This window comes from Amphibalanus amphitrite, unplaced genomic scaffold (assembly GCF_019059575.1).
Source record: "Amphibalanus amphitrite isolate SeventyFive unplaced genomic scaffold, NRLGWU_Aamphi_draft 001383F_arrow, whole genome shotgun sequence".
Lineage (NCBI taxonomy): Eukaryota > Metazoa > Arthropoda > Thecostraca > Balanomorpha > Balanidae > Amphibalanus > Amphibalanus amphitrite.
In genome coordinates, this window is record NW_024882876.1 from 132,700 (window position 1) to 154,295 (window position 21,596).

At 58.4% G+C, this 21,596-nt stretch overlaps 1 protein-coding gene across 5 annotated transcripts in view; it reads right to left on the reverse strand.

Moving 5' to 3' along the window:
- LOC122372659 (spectrin beta chain-like) overlaps nt 1-21,596 on the reverse strand; it is a 54,414-nt gene that overhangs the window by 15,377 nt on the left and 17,441 nt on the right. For all 5 annotated transcript variants that reach the window (XM_043350157.1, XM_043350161.1, XM_043350158.1 and 2 more), the window contains exons 2-21: nt 21,264-21,444; nt 14,745-14,896; nt 12,852-13,025; nt 12,091-12,379; nt 11,114-11,414; nt 10,433-10,561; nt 10,000-10,147; nt 9,013-9,176; nt 8,346-8,562; nt 7,933-8,067; nt 7,077-7,268; nt 5,753-6,198; nt 5,218-5,332; nt 4,798-4,995; nt 4,083-4,250; nt 3,568-3,729; nt 3,011-3,191; nt 2,394-2,547; nt 2,028-2,172; nt 1,152-1,339 (exon numbers count right to left, since the gene is read on the reverse strand). In XM_043350157.1, coding sequence (XP_043206092.1) covers nt 1,152-1,339; nt 2,028-2,172; nt 2,394-2,547; nt 3,011-3,191; nt 3,568-3,729; nt 4,083-4,250; nt 4,798-4,995; nt 5,218-5,332; nt 5,753-6,198; nt 7,077-7,268; nt 7,933-8,067; nt 8,346-8,562; nt 9,013-9,176; nt 10,000-10,147; nt 10,433-10,561; nt 11,114-11,414; nt 12,091-12,379; nt 12,852-13,025; nt 14,745-14,896; nt 21,264-21,393 — 3,788 coding nt within the window. In that variant the 5' untranslated portion in view covers nt 21,394-21,444. The remainder of the gene's footprint in view (nt 1-1,151; nt 1,340-2,027; nt 2,173-2,393; nt 2,548-3,010; nt 3,192-3,567; nt 3,730-4,082; nt 4,251-4,797; nt 4,996-5,217; nt 5,333-5,752; nt 6,199-7,076; nt 7,269-7,932; nt 8,068-8,345; nt 8,563-9,012; nt 9,177-9,999; nt 10,148-10,432; nt 10,562-11,113; nt 11,415-12,090; nt 12,380-12,851; nt 13,026-14,744; nt 14,897-21,263; nt 21,445-21,596) is intronic.

Here is a 21,596-nt window from a genome sequence, read left to right on the forward strand (position 1 = left end):
CTAGCAAGGGCACCACAGGCCTGCCATGGACACCACAGGCCTGCCAGGGGCACCACCGGCCTTGCAGGGGCGCCTCAGGCCTGTCAGGGGCACCACGTGCCTGCCGGGGACACTTCAGGCTTGTCAGGGGCGTTACAGTCCTGTCAGGGCCCAGGGGCACCAGGCCCGTGGTGTCCCTGCTAGGCCTGTGGTGCCCCTGGCGGTCCTGTGGTGCCCCTGTCAGGACTGTGATACCCCTGATAGGCCGGTGGTGCCCCTGGCAGATCTTTGGGCCCCCGGGCCTCAAGGGGGGGCCATGACCCATGTGACCCCCCCCCCCTTGGATCCGCCCCTGTCCCTGCTAGGCCTGTGGTGCCCCTGGCGGTCCTGTGGTGCCCCTGTCAGGACTGTGATACCCCTGATAGGCCGGTGGTGCCCCTGGCAGATCTTTGGGCCCCCGGGCCTCAAGGGGGGGGCCATGACCCATGTGACCCCCCCCCCCCCCCTTGGATCCGCCCCTGCCGCTCCCTGCATGGAGGGAGGGATGGGTCAGATACTACAGTCGCGCAGCCGCTCCATCTCCAACATAGCCCGCTCCCTGCATGGAGGGAGGGATTAGGTCAGACACTACAGTCACGCAGCCGCTCCATCTCCAACATAGCCCGCTCCCTGCGCGGAGGATGGGGGATGGGTCAGATACTACAGTCGCGCAGCCGCTCCATCTCCAACATAGCCCGCTCCCTGCATGGAGGGAGGGATGGGTCAGATACTACAGTCGCGCAGCCGCTCCATCTCCAGCATAGCCCGCTCCCTGCAGAGCGCGGGAGGGATTAGTCAGACACTACAGTCACGCAGCCGCTCCATCTCCAACATAGCCCGCTCCCTGTGCGGGCGTGAGATTAGTCAGTCACGATCGGGTGTCCATGCTTCAACTATATACCCAGAGTAGGAAATTGAACAATAAAAATCCTTGATTAAAACTCATCAAATCTCGTTTCGCTTCGGAAACCAGCTGAGAAAGACCGGGCCGATGTCCATCGGTCGTCGAGCCCACGCTAAATTTGCCGCTTCGTAAATTATGCATGCAAGACAACGTCGCAATGAAATATCAAATACGAACATGAAACGTTGTAATTCTACCCCTCAGCCTCCATCCACCCGGTGTTCCGTACCTATTGTTCTCGCGGCGCTCGGAGATGTTCTCGGCCTTCTTCTGGATCTTGTCGGCGGCGTAGTGTCCCTCCTCGGTGAGCCGCTTGGCGAACTGCAGGATGCCGTTCAGCTTCTCGTCATTAGCCTCCATGGTGGTGAGGAACGCCTCGAACCGCTTGATCTGCTCCTCGGCCTGCTCCAGGTTAGCCTGCCGACGGAGCGGGGAGCGGGCGGGTTAGTGGTGACTACTGGACCGGGCCAGCGGCCCTGTGAGGGAGTGGGCAGAGGAGTCTAATCGAAACTGAGAACCAATGACTTGTTTGCTAATTGGCGGTTGATAGAAAGTCTGTCGCCTGAAGTCAAATCAAAATCAAAATTGGCGTAGCTACTTGAGTCAGTGCATAATGCAATTTAGCTGAAGATGCAGCTATCAAATATTCTGCTTAGATCACCAGTCATCACCAAAACAACAATGGCAAGCGAGACTAGCAATGCTCACACATTTCAACTAGGTTTAACTGTTGATCGTGAGCCATGAAAAGCGCACCTTCCAAGAAGTGCAGTAGAATCACTGGACTGGGATCGGGAAGGCGTGGGATGTTGCACTCAACTCATCGGCAAGGCTAGGTGGGCCAATCGGTGGGCGCTCCGTCAGAGTCCCTGCACAGGAGCTGTGCTGCAGGAGAGGCGAGCAGGGAGCACAGGAGTAGGCAAGAGCGCTGCAGAAGGAATGCAGGAGTTAGTGCGCAGAAGTAGAGCTGCAGAAGGAGCGCATAAGGTCACGTGTCGGTCGGCGGACTGAGAAAGGCGCGGAAGGACGCCGGAGCAACGCTCGACAAACGCCCCAGTCGGGGCCGGGGAGCTGTCTGCAGCGGCGGCGGCGGGATCGCACTGACCGGCGTGTCGACCTTGGAGAGGAAGTTCTCCTGCTGGCTGAGCGCCACCTCGCCCATCTTGGCGTCGCGCAGGAACATCTGGTAGTTGAGACTCTGCGACAGCAGCTGCTGGCGGTTCTCCCACATCTTGTGCAGCTCCTCCCAACTGATGAAAGTCAGAGAAATGGGTCAGAACTCACGGTAAGGTAAACACACACGGGGCTGCATTTTTGTCATTTGCAAATGTTAGACCGAAAAGTGTGTAGCCTTGTCATTCACACGCCATTGGTTGACAAAGCGTCTGATGAATAAGCTGTTTTAAGACCCTTCAATGCCTCACTCACGAGGTTCACTTGTCACCCGTCAGCCTCTCTTGCGTCCACTCACCCGTCCTTGAGCGCCTTGAGCCGCTCGCGCAGGAACATGTACTGCGGGTCGTCGGGCGGCGTGACGTCCTCGGCGGTCACGCGCTCGCCGTACTCCATCATCGAGTTGTAGTCGTCGTTGTAGTTGTCGATCTCCTCGCGGATCGTCTGGTGCTCTGTGAGGGACAGGGAGGGGAGTTTAGGATCGGGGTCTGAGAGGGTAGCCGACCGAGGGTCACATCACGTAATGGGCGTGACAGAAGGTGATGCCTTTTTTGCTATGTCTCTCCAATGAGCCGGTATTGCTCAGTCTGCATTATCTACCAGCTCTGTCCTCCCCTAGTTTGCCCCTCTCTCCCGACACTCACGGCTGAACAGTCACCCCACCTCCCTCCTCTCCTCTGCCCTCCCCTCCGCCCTCTCTCTCCCGTGACTCACGGCTGAGCAGCCACTCTGCCTACCCCTTCCTCTGCCCTCCCCTCCGCCCTCTCTCCCGTGACTCACGGCTGAGCAGCCTCTCTGTCTCCCTCCCTGATCTGCCCCTCTCTCCGCCCCCTCTCTCCCGTGACTCACGGCTGAGCAGCCTTTCGGCCTCCCTCCCTCCTCTGCCCTCCCCTCCGCCCTCTGCCCGTCACTCACGGCTGAGCAGCCTCTCGGCCTCTGACAGCGACTGAGGAATATCCTCCGAGGCCACGTCGGTCTGGGTCTTGGTCAGCCAGGCGGAGAAGTGGTCCAGGTCGCGCAGGAAGCGGTGCAGGTCGCCGGCCTCCTCCAGCTTCGAGTAGCGCTCCTTCAGCAGCTCCGTCATCTCCTTCCACGGCTGTGGAACGGTACGAGAGGGGGTGACGGGGTCATGAGGTGAAAAACACTGCAACACTGTTCTGCCGTATAAAGGCAAAACCCATTATGTTCGGGTGACCTCTGACCTGAGGGAATGACCTCTGACCCGACATAATGGTTTTTGCCTTTGCACGGCAGTGTTGGTCCCAAATCCCAAGTCCCAACAACGTAAAGCAACGATGTAGACGGCTTCTCCAGCTCCGGATAACAGGAACTCGCCGGGACAGTTAGCCGTGTAAAATTGCATCATACATCCAACGCGATGTCGACATGTCGGTGCAGTCATCCCACCTTCCCACCTGGAGCCGGTTCATGTCCCCTCGGCCCCAATCTCCCTAACATGCCACCCTACGCACCTCCTGGAGCTGGTTGATGTTCTTGCGGATCTCGGCGGCCTCGTCGGGCCGCTCGTCCTCGATGCGTTTGGCCTCGCGCTCGAGGTCGTCCAGCTTGGCCTGGATGGCGGCGATGTCGCGCTCCATGCCGTTCAGCTTGCGCTGCAGCGTCATGATGCCGGCCTGTGCGCGGAGAGAGGCAGAGATGGTCAGACGAGACAGGCGGGAGTTCAACACTCACATGGTCATTGCTTGCACTTGGTGTACGTCAGGTCGATAAATGGAAGAACCGTCCTTGAAAACAACACCAACCAGCCGTGGTTGGTGTACTACATGGTGAGAAATAGACATTCAATTAATGACTTCATCGGGAGACCTAAAGCAAAGGCTGCTTACACCGACGTATACAAATGGTTATCATAACCGGTCGTCAAAGAGTCAATCGATGTCACATGTCCCTCATCCCCGGTCGACCATGACTGTTAACTCGCCGACTACGGACGCCCGAGTCGAACCTTTCAGATGGTTGTACGCACCAGGTCGGAGCCCAGATCCTTGGTCTCGTGCAGCAGTTTGGTCTTCTCCTCGATCCAGGAGACGGTCTCGCGGATCTCGATGTGGAACGTCTGGTACGAGTGCGCAGACTCGAGTTCCTCCTTCTTCTTCTCGGCCTTGTCACGCAGCTGGGACCACTTCTCGTTCAGCTGCGGGGGTAAAACAGCGGAGCAGGGCCGTCAGAGATGAATCGTGCACAGGACGACTTGATAACTGGTTTGAGCACAATGTTTGTTTTTGTCAGCCTGACAATTAATTTATAGGGCGAACTCACGATTTGGCAATTATGCTGCTACTCTTCAATACTTCAAATATTTAGCGAGCATGATGTAGAAACCATCGCCAGTGATTGAAGAAAAACATAAATTCGAGCTGAGCTTAACAGTCTAAAGCCTGAAACAGACTCTTTCCGCAGTCAGGAAATCGCATGCGAGAGCCTATTCAAATACATGGAAGCACGCTCGCATCAATCGCACGCACCTCCCGCAAGCGATTGATGCGAGAAGAATTATAATGTATTTGAATAGGCTCTCGCATGCGATTTCCTGAACGCGGAAAGAGTCTGTTTCAGCCTTAATACTTGGAAAGAAAATAATATTCTACTACTCCTCCACCAGGTGACAGCATTAATCAACCCTATGTCTTGCCGCTACCCCCCCCCCCCCCCCCCCCGATCAACCTCCGTGCGCGGCTCACCTCGCTCTGTTTGGCGACGATCTCCTCGCTGTTGGGGTGCTCCACCTGCAGCAGCTGTTTGGCCAGCTGGTTCACCACGCCCACGCGGCTCGCGTTGGCGTTCATCTCGTTGTCGAAGCCCTCGTACTGGTGCTTCAGGATCTCCACGTCCTCCACGTCCTTACCCTCGCCGGGTACCATCGTGTTGAGCATGCGGTCCTGGCGGCGGGAGGCGTGGGCGGTAACGAGTGGTCTGGAGAGCATGGCGATTGCACAGTGGAGAGGTAGGCCGTGATGAATAATGATAATGCAATGGTAACGACCAACAACACAGAAACACAAACCGACAGCAGGCTATCCGTATAAAAAGTGACCTGTTTGCACTTGACAAGCTGTCGAGCGCTGCCAGGAACCTAGTTCAGACACGCGTCGCTGTGTTACCTTTTCGGTGATCCATTGGTCGACGCGCTGCGCCTCGGAGAACAGTTTGTAGAGCGACATGGCGTCCAGGAGGCGCTGTTTGCGCAGCTGACCCAGCTCGTTCAGCTCCTTGTACCTGGGGCGGCGGACAGGGGAGGTCAGGTCAGGTTAGGTACGGCTAAACGAGGCCTTCACAGTTCACCTAGCCGAGCGCCCCACTAGTCACAGACTCGGACTAAGTCCCACACGTGAGGTCAGCGATATACCGATTCCGTCACCATGAAACCCGATAACTAGCACGTCGGCCTCTGCGCTACAGTTTCTAATTCACCCTCTCCTCACTATATTCCCTCCTCTCACTCGCCACAAACCTCCCCTTCCCCTGTCACAACTCCCTCCCTTTCCTCTATAATCCCCCCCCCCCTCCTCCCTTCTCTATCATCCTTCCCTCCCCTTCCCCTGTGACAACTCCCTCCTTTTCCTTGTATAATCTCCCCTCCTCCTCCTCCCCTCGACCTCCCTCCCCTTCCCCCTGCGCTCCCCCTCCGGCACGCACCTCTGTTCGATGCTCTCTGTGCGCTCCTTGATCTCGTCTCTGTCCCTGTACTCGGGCCCGATCTCCTGCGCCTGCGCCTGCAGCTGCTCGATCGTCTCACGGTAGTTCTTCATGTCGTCGTCCACCTCCTTGTGTTTCTTGAGCAGGTTCTGCACGCTGCCCTCGTCGTTGCCGACGTCGTCTGACGAGACGAGCCGCAGCGTGTCCAGCATCCAGGTGTCAGTGTCGTCGGCGTCGGCGAAGAACTGGTGGTAGCCGATGGCCTGCTCCAGCTGCTGGCGGCGCTTCTCGGCGCGCTCCTTCAGACGGTTCCACATGTCCACGATCTCGTCGATGCGGCCGCGGATCCGGTCGGCGCCGAAGTGACCCTGGTTGACCAGCTCGTCGCCCACCTGGGTGATGGCCAGCAGCTGCGACTCGTGCGCCGCCAGGTCGTCCTCCAGCGCCTGAGAGCAGAGCGGAGGTCAGAAAGATGCAAGGACACCGTTCAGGCAGGCCTGAGAATGGGGAGGTCGTCGGATAGACGTCAGGAAAAGGCAGAGCGGCCTAAGGTCGGGGGCCTTGACGTTTCTAGTCAGTAACTAAGCACCGCTGTGAGATTTAACGGTTTTGTCGTGTAGCAGTATGTTATCTTAACTATGTAGTATTTCGTAGTGTTAGCGCCCCAGAAAATCACATGACATTATCTTCCATCAACCTTTGTAGTCCCCATTCCAACCCACACCGTCATTCCGCGGAACTACTGCCGGGACATTCAGGTGGCGACACCCAGCTGAGCTGTCCGTGGCGGGCCGCCGAGCCGCCGGCCGGCCCGGGGCCATCTGGCCCCTGGTCGTTACAGTCGGTATCCGATGGCGCCGGGTACACCAGACGAGGCGCTTCACGGCGCCGTTACCCGGGTTTACGGCCGCTGAAAATGGCACCGCTCCGCCCGCCCGGCCGGCCGACACACCGGCGCCACATGCAGGCCGTCACAGGCAGTTGTGTGCGGAGGCGCCTCAATACTGCTCTACGATTGAATTCCATTGTGACCCACTATCCGCTTCATCCGCAGCGAAGGCACGAAGCGGGTCGTTGAAGGCTTACTAAATGGATGAGCACTGTCATTTCACCAACTTACATAAGCTTTAATCTTCCATGAACTTGCTAGTTGCTACGCACAATGCTACGCTATGCATCCTAGCAACACAAGTCAAATAAGCCAACTAAGCCGTCCATACACCAGCAGGGTAAGGACGCTGACTGACCTTGTGTTTGGCCAGCAGGCTGTGGGTGGTAACTGACCTTGTGTTTGGCCAACAGTATAATATGGACGGTGACTGACCTTGTGTTTGGCCAGCAGGATGTGTACGGTGACCAGGTCGTTGCCGATGTTGGCCGCCGTGAGGATGTTGTCCTTTTCGCGGATGTAGTTCTCCTCCTCGGCCATGTCCCAGTAGAACTGCCACAGCTGGCGCGACTCCTCCAGACGAGAGCGACGCTCCAGCGCCAGCTTCACCAGCTCCGCGTACGCGTCCTGCGAGGGAGGGGGTGGAGGGTCATCGTGTGGGACAACAGAGGTCACTGGTTAGGGGAAGCTCCGCGTACGCGTCCTGCGAGGGACGGGGTGGAGGGTCATCGTGTGGTCAGCAGCCCGGCAGGGGTCACTGGTCAGCGGAGCTCTGTCCTGGGAGACGGCGGGTCACCGTGGGTCAGTGTAGGTCGCTATAGGCGTCCTGTTATAAAGATGACATTGGATAATTACTGATCCCCTGAGAAAATGGGTTAATGATCATAAATAGATCGATATCGATACGCAAGCAACAATCTGTTTCAAAACAAGTGTAGGTATTGAAGATGAGAGGAAATATTGTTCAATGAAATTAAGCTTTGCGGAGCATCGGCTAGGACATCGGATGACGCCCTGACGAGGGCCCAATTTACCGTCACGGCATACAAAATGGTGACCTAGGATTTACAAGCCACCTACTGCTAGGGTATGATTTCGCAGACATTTATGGCCTAAAGGACTCCATGCCCCATCCAAGTCTCCACGGGTTTACAGTCCACTCATAGTGGCCTAGTTATAAATCAATCACAACCCACTGACTTTTACATCCATGACCCACCGAACCCTCTCTCTACCAGCCCCCCCCCCCCCCCCCACCCCCGTGACCCCGTGCAGTGACCCCGGCACTGACCTCGAGCTGCTGGACGCGCTCGACCACGATGGCCGGGTCGCACGGCCGGTAGCCCTCCTCCGTCTCCTCGTCGACGAAGCGCCGCGAGTGCTGCACCACCGTCTTCACGCGCTCACCCAGCACGTTGATATCGGCCTAAGGGACGGGGACGCAGGAGGGTCAGTTAGCCCAACAGTGGAATGGTAATGTAGCTGATTAAGCAACTTTGTCCAGAAAATCGATCTAAAAATAAAATACATTATTGAAAAGCATTAAGGAACTTGGCAAATTAGCTATAATGCTATATGTGGCAAACACCTTCAGACGAACCTAGGTCTCAAGGTGAGTTTAACCAGGTCCCAAAATACCCCCTCATTGAATTTCTCACTCGACACTCATGCCCAAAGCGCCGCCCGCCGTCATCGGATTCTGACCTCGATGAGTGCGTGCTTGGACAGGAGGTCCTCGACTCCCATGAGGTGTTTGCCGTAGTCGTCGGAGAGCAGGCGCATCTTGTGCTCCTCCATGCTGTCCAGGATGTAGAGCATCTCCTGGAAGTTCTGCTGCAGCTGCAGACTCAGCTCCAGACGCATGCGGCGCGCCCGCAGCAGCTCTAGCAGGTAGTTCCACAGGCGCAGCACGTTGTCCTTCCTGAGAGCGATAAAGGAGAGAGGGTTAGGATGGTGTAATATCTCCGCGGAAAGACGTCGATAATGAACCGCGAACTTTGATGCTGGAAAATGTTGGGACAACCGAATCAGACAGGTGCCCATTTTAGCGCATTTCTGAATAATTTTACTACAGAACACATGTTGGTTGGTGCGCATCGTTCTAAAATACCATATCCTCCTGATTTCAAAGCGAAATGCCACCGTTCCGTTCCATCTCAGGCACGCAAGCACCCAACCTTCCATGATTTAGTCCAACCCTGCCGACTCATCACACCATGCCCCTCATAGCCAAGAAAATCTCCCCATCTTATATCCAATCAGTAATTACCCATTCCCGATCACATTACCAGACGACTTCATTCCATCTCCGTCCACATTCTTCATCTCCCTGTCCTATATTCTCCACCAACTACCCCATCACGCTCCCCACCTGGCGTTGATGCGCTCGATGTCGTGGTAGTTTTCGGTCTGCAGCTCCTCGGCCACGGCCACCACGGCCAGTACACGCTCCTCGTACGCCAGAATGTCCGTCTCGATAGCCTCGTGCTTCTTGGCAGACGCCTCCACAGCAGTGAGGTCGAAACCAAAGTTGTCCTGCGAGATGGACGAGAAAAGATTAACACGTGATTAGCAAGCAATCTCTCCGAAGACTTATTCAGCGGACACATAAGAAATGCATTTTATCGCGATAATTCGTAAACAGTTTTTACCGTCCTTATCGCGCATTTCCCGTTGCAAATCACCGGTGTCAAGCGTGAGTCCAGTTTGAGAGCTGGCATACGAGTTGGCTAACAAATCACTGGCCATTGGCCTATTTGCTCATCAACAGGTCGTCACACCCCACCTCCGGGCCGCCCCCATCCCCAGTGTTGCCGGGGGCTGTGGGTCTGTGGTATCCCCACTCATTAGCTCCGCTGTAGACCGGTGCGGCGTCCGATCGACCCGGGACCCACAGCAGCCGGCGCCGGCGGCAGACGCTGCAGCCGCGGCCCGTGACGAGGCCATCAATAATACCCAGTCGTCGGCCGGCCGCCGCCCCGCGACCGTACTAAATTAACGGGCCGCGCCCGCCAGTTGGAAAACGGTCCGGGACACGGTGCCAACGAGCCCGGGCCAGGCCGTACTTACAGGAGACACGACATCGGATTATTTGCGGTATTTATAGAACCATAGAACTGGAGCCGTGAAAACTGAGACAGTTTCAGAGCCAAATGGCTGTGAAGAGTTTATGACGACCGGATGATAAGTATGTACGAAAGTAAATTTCGCCTTCGGTTCTTGATCTTACCCTCCCCTTCCTGTGACATCCACGCCTTCAAATGCGAGACGAGTCATCAGTCCCCAGTCCTCACCTGTGAGACGAGTCATCAGTCTCCAGCCCTGACCTGTGAGACGAGCCATCAGTCCCAGCCCTCACCTGAGAGACGAGTCGCTGGTTCTCTGACAGCCATGTCTCGCGCATGCCGGCCTTGCGGTCGAACCGGGCCGCCAGCTGCTCGAGCTTCTCCTGTCGGATCAGCTCCTCACGCAGCGCCAGCTCACGCTCGTGCTCAGCCTTCTCCAGCCTGAGAAGAGAAAGGTATGGGTCAGAATGGGATGGAGGAGTACAGCTGAAGGCTGCGGCATGTGAACTGAAATGGTGCTGGTAGTAAATACTAATAGCAATTAGTCAGCACGGCCCATTACTCTCATATCTTACGACTGCAAAGCAAAGATGGTATGACATTTGTGATGTGAAATGCTATTAAAATGTAAACTTCGTCACTCAGGTCAAAACAACGCATATGACGATGAATTAAAACCAGTTGGGATCACCAGCCCCTGATTCGAGAAAGCAGTGTGCCACTCACTTTTCCCAGGCGCGGTTGATGTCGGCGATCATGAGCCCCTCGCGCGGCGTGTACGGCCGCTGGTTGTTGGCGATCATCTTGGACTTCAGCGTGAACAGCAGCACCTCCAGGTTACCCTTCTCGACGAACCTGCACGGCGCGAATACACACCGGTCAGACGGCGAGAGGTGATCGCAATCCTAAATGCAGCAAGCTACAACATAGGGATAAACGTCAACATTTTGACCATATACTTTACTCCAGTTCGAAACTCTGACAGCCACACGAAGGAGCAGTTTAGCGATCGGAGACTGTATGAATGACTCACGATAATGTAGATATATTGAGGTAATAAACTAAAGAGGAAGAGCAGAACCAAACCGATTATGTAGTAAACGGTAACAGTTAACCCCAAGTCCGTTGTCATTGTCGGTGACTCATTCCAAACGAGTAAAAATGAATGAACAATCGAGCCAATGTTTGTAAAAACACGACAATGGACTATGTGAGCACGCGAACTACCAATGAAACCTCACTTGACGACACTGAATGAGTGCACAACGCGTCCAATCACAGCCTACCAGCATACCACGAGCGACATCCTTGTCACCGTCTCCCCTAAATCCACTTCCATTTCCACTGCCTTCCTCCCCCCCCCCCCACTCCGATTCCTCATAATCTCTTCCCCCTTTCCGCACTCACTTGGGCGGCTTCTCGACGGTGCGATACGAGTTGAACTGGACCAGCTGCTCCTGCACGCCGCCCAGAGAGTTGGCGAACTGGCGCTGGCCCAGCTGCTCGATGGTCTCGCGGATCCAGCGCAGCAGCTCCGAAGTGAGGCTCTCGTACTCGTGGATCATGTGGTCGTTCTCCATCAGCGTGCCCACCACCTTGCCGATACGTTTCGACTGGATGGTCTCGGCGCGCATCTTGGAGAAGTAGTGGTAGTAGGTAACCACGTAGGTGATGATGGACTTCTCGTCCGGCTGCTCCATGCACACATCTGTGGAGGGGACGGGTATTGTCAGACATAGCTCAAATAGCAATTAGACCTCAATGACCCACACCTAATCCATTATGAGGGAGGATAATTTGGTGCGCTGTTAGAATCGACAAAAGAAATGATGCACTGCTCGTTGCCACTATATATTCTATAAGGTCTCCATCTGGCATTGAACAGAACAAAACCTGGATTTTAAGTAAGGAAAAAGAACTCCCAATTCTCACCCTTAAGCTCCATAGAATGGCAAGCATTTTAACCAAGTGGGGAAGAGAATCGCCGGCAGCGCGTTGTTCAGGGAATCCAGCCAGCGATTCGCCGGACAGAAGTTTGAAGGGCAGCCTGTTCAGTTCAGCACCCACCCAAAGGTCAAAGAGTCCCGCGGGGCATAGAAGACAGCCATGGCAGAGAGAACGATTCCCCCGCCGCCCACCCAACCTTTTAGTTTCAGATCGAAAGGCCCTTCCGTTTCAGCACGAGCCCATAAACATGCAAAGTTCGATGTCGCCTAACTTTTCGACGGCCGGCCATCGCATAACTCCCGGTGTCATCTCACATCGTTATTGGGACGTCTCGTTAAACCCAGCGACACCTCCGAGACCTGGAAAAGGCCTGCCAGCATCTCTATCTTCCCCCTCCGGCTGAAATATCCCTCCCTTCCACTCCGCCTCGCACTCACCCTCCGGGTCGAGCAGTTTGGTCAGGCCCAGCTGGCTCTCGGCCACGTTGAAGGCGTTGTTGAGGTTGTGCATCGGGTTGGCCTTGCTCAGCTTCTCGTACTGGATGAGGTCGGCGCGGTGCTTGTGGATGAGCGCGTTGAAGGCCAGGCCGTCGCGCCAGGAGGTGGTGAAGTTGCGGATGTTGACGTTGTGGTAGCCGGCCGTCTTCATCTGACACCAGAGCAGCAGCGCGTCCTTCGCCGAGCGCGTCTCCTTCGAGTCCGTCTCCTCAATGGTGATGTCTTGGATCTGGCCGGGGGAGAGAACTCGGTTAAAACGCCGAATACATGGCGGAAAGATACTACGCGGTGATAGCGTAGCGGTTTAGGTCGCATTACATTACAACATCCGCTTATATCCGCGGCATCTACGTTCAACAGCGATCCCATTTAGATAATGCTACTTCACCCTAGTTGCAATCTCAATCCTTACCTGTATCAGCACTCTAGCTAGGATCATTTTTACATCACACACAAAGTGCTTTGTTTTGGTCTCAGTCGGCGATGCATAAACGGCCTTCAGTTTCACCCATCACCGGATCGTCGCGCCGTTACCAAGACCCTCCAGCAGACGCTCCCGCCTTCCGTCGGAGTCGACATACCGACCAGCCGCCGGCGACAGCGGCCCGCTTTTAACGCGCGGTCGATACCCTAATGAACGAGCCTCTCGGACGGCGCTGGCTCCCAGCGGTGCCCGGCGAGACCCGGCGGACGGCGCTCACCTGGAACCGTAGGATGATGGTCCAGATAAGACCCAGCGTGAGCCGCGGGTTGCCGTCGACCACGTCGTGTGCGCCCAGGTTCTCCAGGTGGACGCGCTGCTCGCGCAGAAACTGCAGCGCCTTCTCCACGTTCTCCAGACAGTGGATGCGCATCTTGCCCTTGGTCGGCCGCGGCTGTGGGCAGGGCAGGGGGCGGGGTGTCAGAGGGGGAGGGGTGGAAAGGTCACGACACGGCTGACTCGCTCGGCACGCCGCGTTGGTCCGGTCTAATTGGACCGGCCGGCGCTGGATCGACTCTGACACGGGCCACCGCGTGTCGGCACTGCTAACGATAACGAGCGACATGACGGAGCGCCGCCGGCCGGGGTCCATCGCCAATATTATTAGTATCAGTCTAAGCAGGTCTTATAAGGATTTCGTATCTTTCAGGATATCTACAGGTTGTGTTCGCATGTGTCAAAACAAACACGCAGCAAACAAACTCAGGTCGTCGCTATGAAATACGACAGACTATTGACTATGTCATGATGGTTATCATGAGGGCAGGATCATTCTGTCATTGACCTGCTGACATTTGGAATGGAGCTAAGCGGCAGCAACCATATTTCACATTCCATATACCACGCCTTCATAAATGCCGGTAATACCAACGAACAGTCACAGCTATCGATTGAGGCATCATACCTACGCCCGGGACTGAACTATGCTAACGAGTTCAGGCCACGCTCGTTTATTCCACAAACAGTGGCTGGTTACGCTGTATCCAAGCCTGCCGGGCGGTACTAGACTAGGTCGGCCACGTCAGTCAGGTACTCCGTCAAATAGCGGAACTCCCGGAATAGCGGGCGAGTTGGCGCGAGCCGCAGGCCCCGTGCAACAACAATTCGTCAGCAGCGCTCGACGTCAGCGCGTGCGCACGAGAGCAGAAAACGCCGACCGACACATCAACAGGAAACGCAGCGTATGGCATTCCGTTCGGCTAGCGTTCTGCAGTGGGACCGACCGACAGGCGACCACACCGGGCACACCGCGAACCCGGCCGCCCTGCAGCCGGGTAGCGTGATAGGCCGCGACGGGCTGGCACGGCCGCCGTAACCCGACCCGGCCGGCGCGCCGCGAACCTCCAGCCCCGGCACGGCCTGCTGCGAGTCTCCCCGCGCCCCCGCCCCGGCCAAGTCGGCGGTTACGGCGGCGGGGCAGCTACACCGGCACCTTCCACAGCCGCGAGAGGGCGTGTCACCCTGCTCGAGCAGCTGCCGCCATGGCTGCCCACGCAGCAGCGGTGAGATGGGACCGGCAGGTCGGCGCCATGCGGCGGGGTCGGCGGGCGGCAGGGATCGGCGTTATTTTGGGGAAGGCGTGCGATTATTTTGGGTGCCGGCTCGTGCCCGGTCGGCTCCCCTCCGAACGTGTTTCTCCTGAGCCGGCGGTGGCGTGCGGCGCCGAGAGGGCGTCATCACTCAGCCGCCGCCGACTGCCGGTCCCGGTCTTACAGGGCCGTGGAAACAAACCGACACGTACGACCACCGAACAGCGATAAGCAGACGTTACAACACGGTTTAACTGGATCGTTGACACAGCACGAAGTGTCAATTCATGCAATCTAACAGGGAAAGGCGGTCATACCCCATGTCACAGACCAGCACTAGTTTCAGCACATCAGTGTTACAGACATCCCCAGCATATCGCAATCCTCAGCCCTGGATTACCCGTCGACTGGTCAGTACCCCGGGCACGCAATTCATTTCCGAGGCACAGTGCTCTCCTTAAGTGAATTAAATGACAGGAGCCGAGCACACAACGGCATTTTTCCAAATTTCAAAGCGGGCACACCGCGAACCTGGTGTCTTCTAAGGTGAATTAGCTAGTGACGGCTACCCAGTGCCCACTCACCAGTCGCTCTCCGGAGAGCACCTCCAGCAGTTTGATGAGGTAGCGGCCATCCCGCAGGTCGGTGTAGAGGTCGGCGGTGCGACACTGCACCCGCACCAGGTGCGAGTTCACCCACTTGGTAAACGTCTTCTTCTGTACATTCTCTCGTTCGCCTGCAACAAACAAACACAGTCAGCAACTCACGCCGTACACAGCCGACAAACGAATGTAAAACCAATCTCAAACGCCCGGTACCGTCGAGTCCGCGGCTATAAAATGCCGCGCCGAGCCGGAGCCATTTCGAGCCGGCGGCGGCGGCGCCGCCTGGACGGAGTTCACGGTATCGACCCGGCCCGCCCGGGCGCCAATGTCAGTCCGCCGGCCTCTGCGGTCCACTTCTGACGCAGTGGGGCCGAGCGTCCCCCGGGAAATAACCCGTACCGGTCGCCTCATCAGGCAGCGGTGGACGCCGCGCGGAGCTCCCCGGTCAGCTCGGCACAGCGCGAGGTCGGCCGGCCGGGCGGGCGGGGCGGGCTCTCCTAAGTAGCGGTGCCGGGTCGAGCGACGTGCGCCCGCCCAGGACCGCCGCCCGCCGCCTCTCCTCTCTGAAACTCTCCACTCTCGATTCCACGGGCGTCTCGGCCCGACCGGCTTCCGGCATCGACCCACAGCGAGGCGGCAGCGGCGGCGGCACAAGGCAAAGGCCGCGCCGCCGCCGACGGAGCGCCGCCCCGCCCCCGAGCCGCTAATACCACCGCAGCAGAAACAGCGACGGCCGGCGGAGGTGGGAAACAGCTTCGACAGGATTCAATACACAGATGCGATTTATCCTATCCAATACACCACATAGTACATACGGACCATCAATACCAAAAGGCGTACCAATGCATCCTTGCTGTTGAGAACAGCATTGCCGCGCCCGCCCATTTCAAGAAATACCGCGTGATTCAATGACTCATCGCGATTCTTCACCGCACCCAGATCCCCGCGCGCGCCGCCTAATGGACGCAGACACGCTCAGCACACACTCCACTCCTCTCCTCCCTCCCTCCCTCAGATAACACAGAGCAGACTCCCACCCTTCCCGACCACCCCGTCCCTCCGCTGCTCCGCCCCTCCCTGCGGCGGGAGCCCGGTGCCTACCTCGCCGGCTGCCGACCACACGATCGTAGATATCACTGACGTCCACATCACCGCCCTCGTCCACATCCCACATCGCGGACACACCAGCGGACACAGCGGCGGACACACGGGCGGACACCGCCCAGGGTCCGGACACGGCGCGGCAGAGGTGGCGCGGCACTGAGCCGAAATCGGCACCGGCGCGCCGCGACACCGATAGGCCCGGCTGATACAGGCCGCGCTGGGTAAATACTGGGTCGGCGACTCAGTGGCGGCCGGGCGGGGGCCGACCCGGCCGGCAGGACTGCACAATAGAGTCACTGCACACACAGTGCGCCGGGTGGGGCCGCTCGAATACGGCCCGGCTCAGGAGCGTTGCTTAGTAGGCATGGGCACGGAGAGTGGACTGATGTGCGGTCTCTGGCGACAGACGGAGACCGCCATCGTGGCTTCATCCCGCCAGAGCGAGTGATCACGGATCATCCACCGCCGCCCACCGCCGACCAACCAAGGCGCATTGTCCTGTATGTAGCATTCAAAGTCTGCCGCCCACCGCCCGCCGCTCGTCCGTCCACTATCCACTGCTAACTGCCTACAGTCCGCGTCTGTCACCGCCCACTATCCACTGTCCACTACAGTCCATAGTCCACCGCCCGGCGCCCACTACCCACTGTTCACCCTCCACACCACAGCCCCGCCCGCCGCCGTCCGGTCTGTCACACGACTGGCGTGCCCACGCAGTCGCCCCGCGCCGCCGTCCCCACACCCTGTTTGCGTCGAATGCGCCGCAGTGCGGCCTATTCGCGCCGCATTCGACACGGCTGCGACGCCGCCCCACGTCACACAGGTCGGACGTGCGCCGCGTCAGCCGCCACCGCGCCAGTGCGCCACTCGTCGCCGCAGAAGGCGGAACGCGCACGGTCCGGATGCTGGGAGCTGGTAGCGCGCATCAGTGTGTGCTCATCAAACAGACAATAAACGGTATTTGGTCTCTGAGTACCTGTGAGCATTCCATTACGATGCCGACCCGGTGAGTGTGGCCGATCAGATAAAATATCAGCTTTCCTGGCTTAGTCAAAGCTTGCGTGTTGGTAAAAACCAACGCAGCGCTACTGAATCCTGTTATCCAGGATGTGATCTGAAATTGAGCCAATTAGTGCAGCCCAGGTGACCGGCAGGGGGCAGGGGGAGGGGGGGTGGAGTGGCCTTCCGCCGCACCGCCTCTGTCCCGTCGTGATTCACACCAGCGTAATGCTCTGTTTACACCGTACTACAAACGTCCTGTTTTACAGCGCGGTAAAACAAGCGGTCCTGCACGTCACACGCCGAAAGTTCCGCGGCTCCGGCCTTGACGGCAGCCGCAGCAACCAGAGACCAGCGACTTTTGGAAAAAGGTGCCAGCCAGCGAACTCCGAGCCAAAGTAACACTAACAGTCGGCACACTAACAGTAAACAAACACGGCGCCACACCACGCAGCCACGGGAGGAATATGGCGTGACCGGCCGACCGCGGACCGCGAGCAGACGGCTCTCTCGGACCGCGCGGCACGATCCCGCTGACCGCAGCTGCACGACTCGGGGTTCGCGGCGGACATCGACGGTGGTGGTTCCCCGCGGTTCCCGACGTGACTACTGGGTTACCGCGGTTCCCGACGTGGCCGCTGGGTTATGGCGGTTCCCAGGGCTCACAGTGGAGAGCTGGCGAATTTCGTACAGCCCAGCTGTGTCTCATCCGTGTACTCTGAAACTAATGCCTCCAATCTCCATGTTTCGTCTTATTCAACAGAACATCTAGAACGCATCAGCTATAGCTTTCAGTTCTTACTCCGCCCCTTCCTAAGTCACAGCCCCCTCATCACCCTCCTCACGCACTTTCCTTCAAGCATAGTAGCCGGCCACCCGCAATTGAACTATCTCACAGTATCGATACCGTGATCACGAACCCACGGACAAGATCACGGCCAGGCGATGCAACCACATTGACGCAGACAGACGATAGGATGGGACCACAACAGGCAGCCGATAGGATAGGATCACAACAGGCAGCCGATAGGTCGGTCGGTCGGCCCCACAGATCAGCCGGGGTTCAGCGCCGACCATAAACCTCCCGCCGAGACACGGTCCAATAACCAGCCACCGCCCCACCGCCGCGCAGCGTCATATCGTGGAGAAATACAGACGCCGTTAGCCCGTTAGGTTCCATATGTGTGCGCGGTTGGATAGCGATGATGCCGTTTGTCTTAGAGCTGGTGTAAGGCTCCAGTCGTCAAAATCAAGGGTAAGAGAAATTAGTTCAAAACCATGATAGGGGGGCCCCAGAGGCGTCCCGAGTCCGACCGGTGTTAGCGCAGCTAATGGTGGTGGTATTGAAACATATTCGCTGTTCACATATCAGCCAAATGTACAGACTCTCGCCGCTCGTGAATCAGGCTTTGGTCCCGAGCTCAAACTGGGTTGCAATGCGTCAACGACTCAACATTGAGTTATACCGTTAAAACATTGAGTCGTCCAACTCCTCCCCCCCCCCCCCCATTCCACCCCCTGAGGCAATGACATAGTTCGACACGGCGGCGGCCTATCAGGCCCACTGTTTGTGGCCGCCCACGCCCACGGCGAGTCACCGCCAAGCAACGTGACCAGTCTCCAGCAGCCGTCAGCACCTCCGGACGGTGACGTCACGCCTCTCCGCGACCCCCCCCCCCCCACCCCACCCCTCCCCCGCCTACCCCTCCCTCCAACCGACACGAGGCGCCCGGCGTCTCAATCACCGGGACTCAGTCCGAGCATCATTCCATTACCGGCTGACGTCAGGCCGGCGACAATATCGTCCCGGGGCTACGACACAAGTGCCGAGAGAGAGGTGGCTGCGGAGCCAGGCGGTACGCAGAACACGGTCGACACACTGCAATATGGGCGAGGGGCAGACGCGCGACGCCGGCGATGGTAGGGGAAACGGGGATATGGGGGAATCGAGCCAGAAACGGAGCCCAAGGAATGCAGACACAGTCGAGATGAAAGGCATGGTATTGATCGCGGTGGACATGAGATTGGCAAGAGCGAATTAGGGACAGCGAAACTTAAATGGAGTGTTGACCGGAGGGTGAGACTGATAGTGCCTGGACGGGGGAACTCGAGACGCTCCGAGTTCGGACCGCTGTTGGTGCAGCTGCCGCCGGCCGGCCCCGTAACTGATAGTCTCGGCAAACAGCGCTATCGAGCGCTGCCGGATAACCTTTACCCGAGCCGTGAGAGAGCGAAGCCGTTCACGGGATAGCGCCAGACGGTCGTATCGCTCGACTTGCGACACGGATCGTAGAGGGGGTAGATTGTGGGCAAACACCGGTCCGGGTGTTCTGCCGCTCTTTTCCCTTTAACGATAGCTGTGCGGCGAGCTTTTATAGCAGAGCAGACACTGCCGTAAAACCAACGGGAGCAATTGCGCCGTTTTATTTCCCAGTTTCGCGCCGGGCCTAAGAGGACAAGCGCGATGTTATTGCCTGAGGGGGAGGGGTGGGGGCTCATCCGGACGCCAGGGCAGAAAAATGGCACGACATTCCCCACTCCTTAGTCATTTGTTTACATCGAGAACAAACAGGATCCAGTCACCAGCTCGATCGAGCCATGCAACAGCGCTAAGAGGGGGGGAGTGAACCACTATACCAAAGTAATATTAGCCATGCCAGCTGCCTAGCTTCGGAGGTAAGACACAGATCCGGGGGTGTCTCACGTAAATAAGAATTAGAAGGACGACTTCGTTCCATCGATCATGGAATGGACGGTCCGGTTGGTAGGAGTCATTGCTGCTGGCAAGCACAGCTGGTGAAGTTTGAGAAGGAGCCTCCTCGTCTGCTCGCAATGCACCTGCATTGTTGCAGTGCGTCACCGCAAACTGCGCTGCACGGCCTCTTCAGTCGGCCGGCCCGACAGCCTTTTACATCCACCGCTATCGGCCCACCGTGCGGCCCGATAGGGCACCTGCTGATACCGGGGCGGTGGAATGAATCAGCCCGGAGCTGTGTAAACCGAGTCTACTGTCGCCACCGGGACAGAGCCGGCCGGCCGATCGGGGTCGGGTGGGAGCCGCCGCACCGCCCCCGCCCCCGCCGCCGCCCCCGCCGCCGCCCCCGCCGCCCCCGCCGCCGCCGATGCGGTGTTTACAGTAGCGCGAGCCGCGGCCCGGTCTGGCAGCTTCGATCGCCAGCGGTGGCCAGGGCCGGGCCGACGGTGGCCAACCAGCCAGCCAAAACGCCCCACTGCCAGCCGGCCAGCTGGGGACGACTGCACAGCTGGGGACGACCCTTACCGGAGGGACAGTCAGTCCTGACCGCTCACTCCGGCCAGCTCGGTAACCAGCGGAAAACAGACATAGACGGAGACCACAGCTGGTGCCAACTCCTGTCCTGATAACCCGCCAACAAACCAAGCCACACCCCAACCGCCATGGCTTCGTCGAGCAGTTTAGCGTCACAGCTCGAACAGACAACACTAAAGCAGCTAAGCCTTGCTTCACCCTCTTACCTCGCAAGGCCCTTGCTAGATTGATTTTCGACACCAACAATGGCATCCAGACAACCCAATGACCCACACAGTCACCTAACCAATGGCCATCCTTTCATTTTGCCGCCGTCACCCAGCCAGCAAACCACCCGGCCACGCGCCTACCCAGCCAACTACCCAGTCAGCCAGTCGCCCGTCAGCCACCCACCCTTCCTCCTAACCCGCGCGCACCAGCCCACCCACCCACCACCACCAGGCGCCGGGCCGGGCCGGTCCGGGCGGTCAGCGGCTCCCGGTTCCAGACGGCGACCCAGACTGCTGACACACCGCCGCTGGCCAAAGCGGCGGACGGCTCGTCGGAAATCGGCCGGCTGGCCGGGCGCCCGGACCGCCGGGTCGCTCGCCGGCCGTCACACCCGGCCCTTAACCCCTTCCGGTGCGACCCGTACCCCATTCCGACGCGCTAAGAGCTCCTCTACCGAACGCTGAATAGCGGAGGGTTTGACGTGCCCTGTCTAACGAGACGCCCGCTCGCGTGACTGCAGCCATTCTCGTGGCCGTGAGACAACGACCGTACGATGGGACCGCACAACGAAAACTGCCGTGTCGCTGGCTGTAGTCGGACATGAGCCCCACGCCAGCGCTCCTTATGTGAACACGCTGTCCACAGCGCGGCCCTGAGTCCATAACTCAGCACAAAACAGCGGCTCGCAGACACCGCGCTGGCACGGCGAGCCGACTGACATCACCGCCAAATTCGGCCACATCGTCAGCCCTTCACCGAGCGGGCGGCTGGTTCGGGGAGCTGCCTCCATCTGACCTCATTTAGCTAGTCTCCGTCTGCACATCAACCCTCCATTGAACAGCCGAGCGACATGCCCAGCCAGAACAGCGCCGTGCGCGGGAATGAGCGCGGCTCACCTGCAAGGGCCTTGATGCGCGACCTCTCGAAGAGCCGCGACGATGAGTTTCCTCCGTCGTACTCCATATCGTCGCCCATGTCCTGGTTGGTGACGGGGTCCCATCGCGGCACGCCGATGTCGGTCGTCATGGTGACGGCGTGGCCGACCGAGCCGACCTCAGCTCCGCCTCAGCGCCCGCCCTGTAACGGAGGGACGAGAGGGTCAGCACCGACCGAGCCGACCTCAGCTCCGCCTCAGCGCCCGCTCTGGAACGGAGGGACGGAACGGGGCGGTCAGCGGCGACGGTCGCATTTGAGGGCACAGCAGAGCAGAGTAGAGCAGGACAGAACAG